Genomic DNA, 9,274 nt, shown 5'->3' on the forward strand with positions numbered 1-9,274 from the left:
ATATGGTCCATCACATTAGATGTTATATAGTATCTGTCCAGTCATATGGTCCATCACATTAGATGTTATATAGTATCTGTCCAGTCATATGGTCCATCACATTAGATGTTATATAGTATCTATCCAGTCATATGGTCCATCACATTAGATGTTATATAGTATCTGTAACGGTTGTCATATTCCTCCTCCTCGGACGAGGAAAGGCGAGAAGGATCGGACCAATACGCGAAGTGGTTAGTGCTCATGATGATTTAATAAAATGAAACTGAACACTGAAAATACAAAAACAAATAAACGAAGAGCAGAAAACCGATACAGTACCATGTGGTGAAAAAACACAAACACGGAAACAAACACCCACAAAACACACGTGAAACCCCGGCTGCCTTAGTATGATTCTCAATCAGGGACAACGATTGACAGCTGCCTCTGATTGAGAATCATACCAGGCCGAACACAAAATCCCAACATAGAAAATCACACATAGACAAACCCACCCAACTCACGCCCTGACCAACTAAATAAATACAAGACAAAGGAAAACAGGTCAGGAACGTGACAGTATCTGTCGAGTCATATGGTCCATCACATTAGATTAGTTGAAGCTCGCATCCGCTACAAGACCATGGTGCTTGCCTACGGAGCTGTGAGGGGAACGGCACCTCCGTACCTTCAGGCTCTGATCAGGCCCTACACCCAAACAAGGGCACTGCGTTCATCCACCTCTGGCCTGCTCGCCTCCCTACCTCTGAGGAAGTACAGTTCCCGCTCAGCCCAGTCAAAACTGTTCGCTGCTCTGGCACCCCAATGGTGGAACAAACTCCCTCACGACGCCAGGTCAGCGGAGTCAATCACCACCTTCCGGAGACACCTGAAACCCCACCTCTTTAAGGAATACCTAGGATAGGATAAAGTAATCCTTCTAACCCCCCCCCCCCCCCCCTTAAAAGAGTTAGATGCACTATTGTAAAGCGGTTGTTCCACTGGATATCATAAGGTGAATGCACCAATTTGTAGGTCGCTCTGGATAAGAGCGTCTGCTAAATGACTTAAATGTAAATGTAAATATAGTATCTATCCAGTCATATGGTCCATCACATTAGATGTTCTCTAGTATCTGTCCAGTCATATGGTCCATCACATTAGATGTTATATAGTATCTGTCGAGTCATATGGTCCATCACATTAGATGTTATATAGTATTTATCCAGTCATATGGTCCATCACATTAGATGTTATATAGTATCTGTCCAGTCATATGGTCCATCACATTAGATGTTATATAGTATCTGTCCAGTCATATGGTCCATCACATTAGATGTTATATAGTATCTATCCAGTCATATGGTCCATCACATTAGATGTTATATAGTATCTGTCCAGTCATATGGTCCATCACATTAGATGTTATATAGTATCTGTCGAGTCATATGGTCCATCACATTAGATGTTATATAGTATCTATCCAGTCATATGGTCCATCACATTAGATGTTCTCTAGTATCTGTCCAGTCATATGGTCCATCACATTAGATGTTATATAGTATCTGTCCAGTCATATGGTCCATCACATTAGATGTTATATAGTATCTGTCCAGTCATATGGTCCATCACATTAGATGTTCTCTAGTATCTATTTGACTTTGTCAAAGCAATAAAATAACTTCAGTCTTTACAATGATGGTAAAAATTGGGAGACATTTTGGGAATAAGTGGGTTGAAAACATCCTATAAGTGGCACATGGTTGATGTCAAAATGCTGAATTGTAGCACTTTAGCAAGCCTTTATTTATATACAAAATCTGATTTATTGAACTCTCCATGGCTATGTTTACACTACCACCTGAAGAACCCAGTTCTGTTTTTCCCTCATATCCAATATTTTTTCTGACTGTTCACACTCTGTTTTACATGTGACCCATGTCAGAATTGCATGTTTATGATGTAGCCTCTGTAGTAGCACACAGATGCGATGCTCATTTCCTGTCACTGTTCCTTAACATCCTTAACATTCAAATCTGATTTGAGATTCCAGACTGAGGTCACATGTGGAGCCGAATTGTATCAGGATTGAGATCCAAATAATTGTCAGGATATACAGGGGGTGAGGAATCAGCTAACTTCCTAAATTTCAACACATTTTGCCATGGTGCAGAAAGAAAAGTTTGCAGTTTTATAATTATATTCTACACATTTTGTCATGAGGCTAAAAGAACATTTTGCAATTTTAACGCTAATTTCATACACTTTTTGCGATCACATGCTTTCCGAGGGCCCCCCGACCTCCAAGTCTGTCCGTCCCTGCTTGTGTGTTTGACTGTGTGCCTGTGTGTGTCAGATATGGATATCTTTGGTTATTTTGTGCCTCAGTGCAATTTCAGGAAGTATGAACGACAACCAGGCAAGTTTCACAATGAACAATACTTGATTTGGAAAAGGGTAGAAGCACTAACTCTGACTTATTTCAGATTGACAAATGGCATTTACTCTTTATGAGGCATCAGTCTTCAAGACAAATACAATTAAGCTTTTTTTCTACCTTTAGGATTTTTTATGGTAAAACATTGGAGTCTGCAGACCGGGGAAACTTAATTGACTAAAGCCAGTAAATATGGCTACGCCCCAAATGGCACCCTATTCCCTACATAATGCACTACTTTTAACCAGGGCCCATAATGCACTATATAGGGTTTAGGGTGCCATTTGGATCACAGACTTGCAGATGTTAATTTTATATCTAAAATTGCAGCAAGACAGCAAGTTTAGGAATGCTGTCAGGGGTTGTAGGATTTAGCTCAGAGGACTAACACAGTATCGTGGTGTGCAGGAGACCAAGGTTCTAACCTAGCTGGTCTCATTAGGAAGAAGGTAACATGGAAGGATACTTATTTCAAAATGTGGAATGGAGACATTGGCTTTGCAGCCTTTTGTTATACCATTCAGTGGTCATCATAAAATAATAGTTAAACTAGATCTTATAATAAAAAAAAATAATCTATGTTGTGGTCCAAACTTGAAGTGGAAATGTAGGCATGAATCAATCCATTAATCGATTAGGCTACATTTTATTGTCTGTAATAAATGTATTATTGTGCAGTAATGATGAACATACACTACATACAATACAAAACAGAGACACTGTAAAGTCTTTCCAATAATAAACAAACCTCACACACATGACCACATGATTCTCCTTCTGGTTAAGATACTGGATATCAGCTAATACAGCACAGATATAGAGTACATTCTGAAATTAATGAATAGTCATGATTAGAAATTACAGATCTGCACTTATAATGCCCAGATATTTGTTATTGTCAACAGTCTCCCCAAACTGATCCTTTACAGTCTGTTGTTGAGAGGAAGAGAAGATTGACTGACAATAACAGAATCATTCGTACATTTTGTGTCTACTCTGATAGTTGCTCTGGCAGTCATATTTTCATTGTGAATTGAGCTGATTTGACAAAGTTGCATCAGTGTCCCAAAAATGTATTAGGTCTCAGAATCTGAAGAAAGGTTTATTTCCTCTGATACGTTTGCATCAACGTTGGCAAGTTTCAGCTGGGAGGCAGTGTTACTCCTCCTCCTTTTGACACAAATGAAAATGCCCAATAGAATAACAATCAGCAGCATCACCAGTAGAACTGAGAGGGTGGATAGGTGAACTCTCTCTGCCCCAGACTCCCAACTGACATCCAGCTTGTTGTCCAGACTGAGGTGAGAGGCAGTACAGGTGTAGTTGTGTCTCTTCTTTAGCTCCTCAGTACTGACCTCCAGACTCTTCCTCAGTTGGTAGGTCCCATCTCCACTAGGCAGCACCTCCCCCCCTGTCAGCTCCTGTTCTGTCACTGGCTGGCCGTCTTTCAGCAGGGTCAGGTTGATGTGGCGGGGGTAGAAACCAAACGCCAGGCAGCTCACCTGGAGCCCTCCAGAAAGCTCTTTATTTATCAACCTGAGTCTGGGAGGAACTTTACGCATCACAACGTTCTTCTCTCTCTTCAGGATTGTCTTCAGTGTTCTGATGCAAAGGGGAAGTAAAACATTCTCATAAAGAAATTTTTCCTGTGCTTGCCTCATCCCACCCCATCCTTGAAGTAGTTTACCAGCATCATATGTAAAATGTGTCATGTTGTAATATATTGCATGATCTACAAAAACTGCATTGACAATATTCTTTGTCACGATCAGGGCTGGTTCACCATTGTCCAACATCTCACAGCCAGCCATTCTTTGCTGAACTTGAACACCTTCCGTGAGATTCAAGTGGTGCTTTAGGTGAAAGTATCTCTCTTTCATGTGGTGGTACATAACTCCAAATACAAAACCTCCGTTCTTAGCTTCGTCATCATGTATTTTGTCTGAGGTGTTATGACCCCTGTAGATGAAGTGTTTCATGTTGGAGTCATAGTAAGTCACTTGAATGTCATCCAACATCACCACAACCGTAAACTCAGGGAAAGGCGTCTCTCCACTTATATATGTTGCAAGTGCCCACAGAGAATGTGATCCTGAACCTGGGAGAGGAGTTATATTATAATGAGTTATGAACATTTTATATTTTATAACATAAAACAATCATTAATTGAGGTAAGAGAAAGTAAATAGTCCATATTACCTGCGTTGACAATGGTGCAAAAGGAAAGAACAAACAAAAAGACAGACAGTTTGTCCATGATTTAGAAAATGTAGCCTCGCGTAGCAAGTTTCTAAGCTCTCAAGTGTGTCTGACAGACTTCCCCTTTCTTTTAGCTATGAAAAACAATATGCTACACAGTTGGGTATGTAGCTTTTTGGGAGACAATACCAAGAAATGTGAGTTATAGATGTGTCATTCTCATTGAAAGCAAGTCTGAGAAGCGGTATATCTGTGCTATTTCTGCTATTTCTATGCTTCCTTTTATTAAAGAGCGACTGCCCCTGAAAAATAACTTCTCGTTTAGAAAATGTCCGGTTTCGCATCGATATGAGACAGAAACATTTACTCTAGTGTCAACATTGACGACAAAGTGTAAATAGAATAACTTTGGTCATAAAGGCAGTCTCGTCCAAAACAGAAATTTGCGAGATTATAGGTAAAAGTGTATGTCACTGGAATTACTAAAGCCAATGATAATGGATGCATCCCAAATGGCACCCTATTGTCTATATAGTGCACTACTTTTGACCAGGGCCCATAGTGAACCATGTAGGGAATAGGGTGCCATTTGGAACGTATCCTCTGAGCACCTGCCCTTTACGTAATTAATAGAACGTAGGTTTGATATAGATGTTTATGGCTTTTACATGGAAAAATGCCCAAAGCAGGTTTAAGAAATCTGATGTTGCCAGTGGTTCTAGGATTTAGCTCAGAGGTCTACACAGTATCGTGGTGTGCAGGAGACCTAGGTTGTAACCTATCTGGTTTCATTAGGAAACAGGTAACATGGAAGGATACTTATTTTAAAATGTGGAATGGAGACTTTGGCTTTGCAGCCTTTTGATGTATCATTCAGTGTTCAATACAAAATAACAGTTAATTAAACTAGACCTTATATTCAAAAGCTATGTTTTATGTTGCTGTCCAGCCTTGAAGTGGAAATGTAGACCTGAATATTTGACTGGGTAAAAGTAGCACTAAAAAAATTATGTTTAGAACGAGCGGTGTGCATACTGTAAAATAGAAAATGACTTTCATGGCACTGAGAATCATAAAACACGGGACGAGATGTTAAAAACTGTCCATTGTGCCAATAGATGGTATGCACTCACATGAGATTTGCCGTGATGTTGACAGAGTGGCATGGGAGGTTTATTTCTTAGACTGGGTTAAGATGTCAATTTTGGGACACATCCTCAGTAGTGTGCCTTCGAATCAGTGGGTGTTTCGGCCTTTAATTACTAAACACCCTCATCAAAGGTGGCCAGCTAAAGGGTGATCAAGCCTTAGCTTGTGTCCCATGCCCAATTAAGATTTCCCACGGGACTATGCAAGGCAGAGGCGTCCTCTTCCCTGAGCCAGCCCTACAGCTGACCGCATACCTCATATGCCCTCCTCAAGTTGGAGGGATCTGAATTGGGTTCTCAGGTGGGGGTGGGGGGGTCATGAAATTATAGCCCAGCAAGGGTCCTTCCGTTTGATCCAGATCCACTGGCTGCCTCTTTCAGCTGCTTGAGAAACTGCTCTGACGGTCTGCCGCAGAGCCTGTCCATGGATTCCAAGTTCTTTCAGCAACCTGATGGTGGAAGAAGCCACGAATCCTCTGCATCCCACTTCAACTGGCCAGACTTTTGCATTCCAGCCACGCTGAGTTGCGTCTGCTGCCAACTCTGTGTAACGCAGTTTCTTACGCTCGTAGGCCTCTTCAACAGAGTTTTCCCACGGGACTGTGAGCTCTATGATGTACACAGCCTTTCGTGAAGGGGACCAGAGTACCATGTCTGGCCTAAGGTTGGTAGAAGCAATCTCAGGTGGAAAAATGAGTTGCTGGCCAATATCGACAAGCATCTTCCAGTCCCGGGCCATGCCTAGGTGTCCAGTTTCTGGCTTTGTAGGAGGATGCTTGGGCCTTTTCTGTCCCTCCCGGATGAATGTTGTTGTTTTGACGGGATTGCTTGTTTTTGGAGGTAATGAATTGGTTGCACTCCTCTTGGTCTCAAGTGCTGCAGCCAGGCTCTTGAGGACCTGATTGTGCCTCCAGGTGTAGCGGCCTTGTGAGAGGCTGGTCTTGCAACCTGTCATTATATGCCTGAGAGTCGCTGGAGCTGGGCAGAGGGGGCAGGTCGGGTCCTCGCCATACCATTGATGTAGGTTTTTTGGTGATGGAAGCACATAAGTAATGTATGACTACAATCGAACAAATTCATTCCCCAATAAAGGCTTCCTATCATAAAACTGTTTAATTGTTTATAATGCATACACCATTCACCTTAGTTTAATACTCATGACAGTCTTAAACTGGAGTGAAATAGAGTGTCAGATTTCTCTCCCTTCCACAGGGATAAACAAGTTCCTGAGAGAAGTTATGGTATACTTGACATTGCTTTATTACATTAATTAATGTTGTAGTTAACATGAATCAATGCAGTAATAAATTCAGCTACATTTTATTGTCTGTAATAAAGGTATTACTGTACAGCCTGGGGGTAACATACATTACATACAATACAACACAGAGACACTGTAAAGACATTCCAATAATAAACAGACCTCATACACATGATCACATGATTCTCCTTCTGGGTAAGATACTGGATATCAGCTAATACAGAACAGATATAGAGTACATTCTGAAATTAATGAATAGTCATGATTAGAAATGACAGATTACATAACCGAAATAACTACCAGATTACAATTGTTAATGCTCAGGATGCCAAACCAGCCTATAAAATGTATAAATGCAGATCTAGACTAATGCCCAGATGTTGGTTATTGTCAACAGTCTCCCCAAACTGATCCTTTACAGTACTTTGTTGAGGGGAAGGAAAGATTGACTGACCATAACAGAATCTTTCCAACATTTTGTGTCTGTTTCCCTGTTGCAGGAAATGTAAAGCTTGTAGGATTTTTCCTGTTGCTGCAGTGTTATTTTCCTGCTGTCGCGTAATGGCTCAAATTAAGATCCTACATCTGTAATACTGCAATAATAATAAAAATGATAGTGTGGGCAGTCCTATTTTCATTGTGAATTTAGCTGAATTGACAAAGTTGTGTCCCAACATTTTATTAGGTCTCAGAATCTGAAGACAGGATCATTTCCTCTGACAATTTTGCATCAACGTTGGCAAGTTTCATCTGGGAGAAAGTGCATCTCCACCTCCTTTTGACACAAATGAAAATGCCCAATAGAATAACAATCAGCAGCATCACCAGTAGAACTGAGAGGGTGGATAGGTGAACTCTCTCTGCCCCAGACTCCCAACTGACATCCAGCTTGTTGTCCAGACTGAGGTGAGAGGCAGTACAGGTGTAGATGTGTCTCTTCTTTAGCACCTCAGTACTGACCTCCAGACTCTTCCTCAGTTGGTAGTTCCCATCTCCACTAGGCAGCACCTGCCCCCCTGTCAGCTCCTGTTCTGCCACTGGCTGGCCATCTCTCAGCAGGGTCAGGTTGATGTGGCGGGGGTAGAAACCAAACGCCAGGCAGCTCACCTGGAGCCCTCCAGAAACCTCTTTCTTTATCAACCTGAGTCTGGGAGGAACTTTACACATCACAATGTTCTTCTCTCTCTTCAGGAATGTCTTCATTGTTTTGATGCAAATAGGAAGACAAACATTCTCAACAACTTTTCTTTCATATTCTTGCATCATCCCATCCTAGTAGTAGTTTCCCAGAATCGTATATAATATGTGTCATGTTGTAATACATTGTATAATCCACAAAAACGGCATTGAAAGTGTCCTTATGCAAGAACAGGGCCGGTTCACCATTGTCCAACATCTCACAGCCAACCATTCTTTGCTGAACTTGAACACCTTCCGTGAGATTAAAGCTGTGCTTTAGGTCAAATTATCTCTGTTTATGCCGTGGTACAAAGTTCAAAATACATAAACTATGTCCTGAGCTTCCTCATCAAGTACAGTGACTTCCTATTTTGTTGCCTTACAACCTGGAATTAAAATAGATTTTTGGGGGGTTTGTATCATTTGATTTACACAACATGCCTACCACTTTGAAGACGCAAAATATTTTTTCTTGTGAAACAAACAAGAAATAAGACAAAAACAACTGAAAACTTGAGCGTGCATAACAATTCACCCCCCCAAAGTCAATACTTTGTAGAGCCACCTTTTGCAGCAATTACAGCTGCAAGTCTCTTGTGGTATGTCTCTACAAGCTTGGCACATCTAGCCACTGGGATTTTTGCCCATTCTTCTAGGCAAAACTGCTCCAGCTCCTTCAAGTTGGATGGATTCCGCTGGTGTACAGCAATCTTTAAGTCATACCACAGATTCTCAATGGGATTGAGGTATGGGTTATGACTGGGCCATTCCAAGACATTTGAATGTTTCCCCTTAAACCACTCGAGTGTTGCTTTAGCAGTATGCTTAGGGTCATTGCCCTGCTGGAAGGTGAACCTCCGTCCCAGTCTCAAATCTCTGGAAGACTGAAACAGGTATCCCTCAAGAATATCCCTGTATTTAGCAGCATCCATCATTCCTTCAATTCTGACAAGTTTCCCAGTCCCTGCCGATGAAAAGCATCCACACAGCATGATGCTGCCACCACCATGCTTCACTGTGGGGATGGTGTTCTCGGGGTGATGGGAGGAGTTGGGTTTGCGCCAGACA

At 41.5% G+C, this 9,274-nt stretch overlaps 2 protein-coding genes across 2 annotated transcripts; both read right to left on the reverse strand.

Annotated features, from left to right (window-relative positions):
• Positions 1 to 3,049: 3,049 nt before the first annotated feature.
• Positions 3,050 to 4,774, reverse strand: LOC139563131 (major histocompatibility complex class I-related gene protein-like). The gene is made up of 2 exons (XM_071381437.1): positions 4,619 to 4,774; positions 3,050 to 4,517 (listed from the first exon to the last, which is right to left on the reverse strand). The coding sequence occupies exons 1-2, from the start codon at positions 4,674 to 4,676 to the stop codon at positions 3,496 to 3,498; spliced, it is 1,080 nt and encodes a 359-aa protein (XP_071237538.1). The 5' UTR covers positions 4,677 to 4,774; the 3' UTR covers positions 3,050 to 3,495.
• A 2,090-nt stretch (positions 4,775 to 6,864) lies between these two features.
• On the reverse strand, positions 6,865 to 8,664 carry LOC139563132 (major histocompatibility complex class I-related gene protein-like). Its single transcript, XM_071381438.1, has one exon. It carries the CDS (start codon positions 8,291 to 8,293, stop codon positions 7,709 to 7,711), a length of 585 nt encoding a protein of 194 aa, XP_071237539.1. The 5' UTR covers positions 8,294 to 8,664; the 3' UTR covers positions 6,865 to 7,708.
• Between the last annotated feature and the right edge of the window lie 610 nt (positions 8,665 to 9,274).

Source organism: Salvelinus alpinus, chromosome 33 (genome assembly GCF_045679555.1).
Source record: "Salvelinus alpinus chromosome 33, SLU_Salpinus.1, whole genome shotgun sequence".
Classification (NCBI taxonomy): domain Eukaryota; kingdom Metazoa; phylum Chordata; class Actinopteri; order Salmoniformes; family Salmonidae; genus Salvelinus; species Salvelinus alpinus.

Bases quoted from the DNA above. Each gene is read 5' to 3' on its own strand.
- LOC139563132 (XM_071381438.1), bottom strand. From the start codon at position 8,293: ATGATGCAAGAATATGAAAGAAAAGTTGTTGAGAATGTTTGTCTTCCT.
- LOC139563131 (XM_071381437.1), bottom strand. From the start codon at position 4,676: ATGGACAAACTGTCTGTCTTTTTGTTTGTTCTTTCCTTTTGCACCATT. The intron at 4,518-4,618 runs GTAATATGGACT...CTCCTCTCCCAG, and splicing joins TTGCACCATTGTCAACGCAG to GTTCAGGATCACATTCTCTG.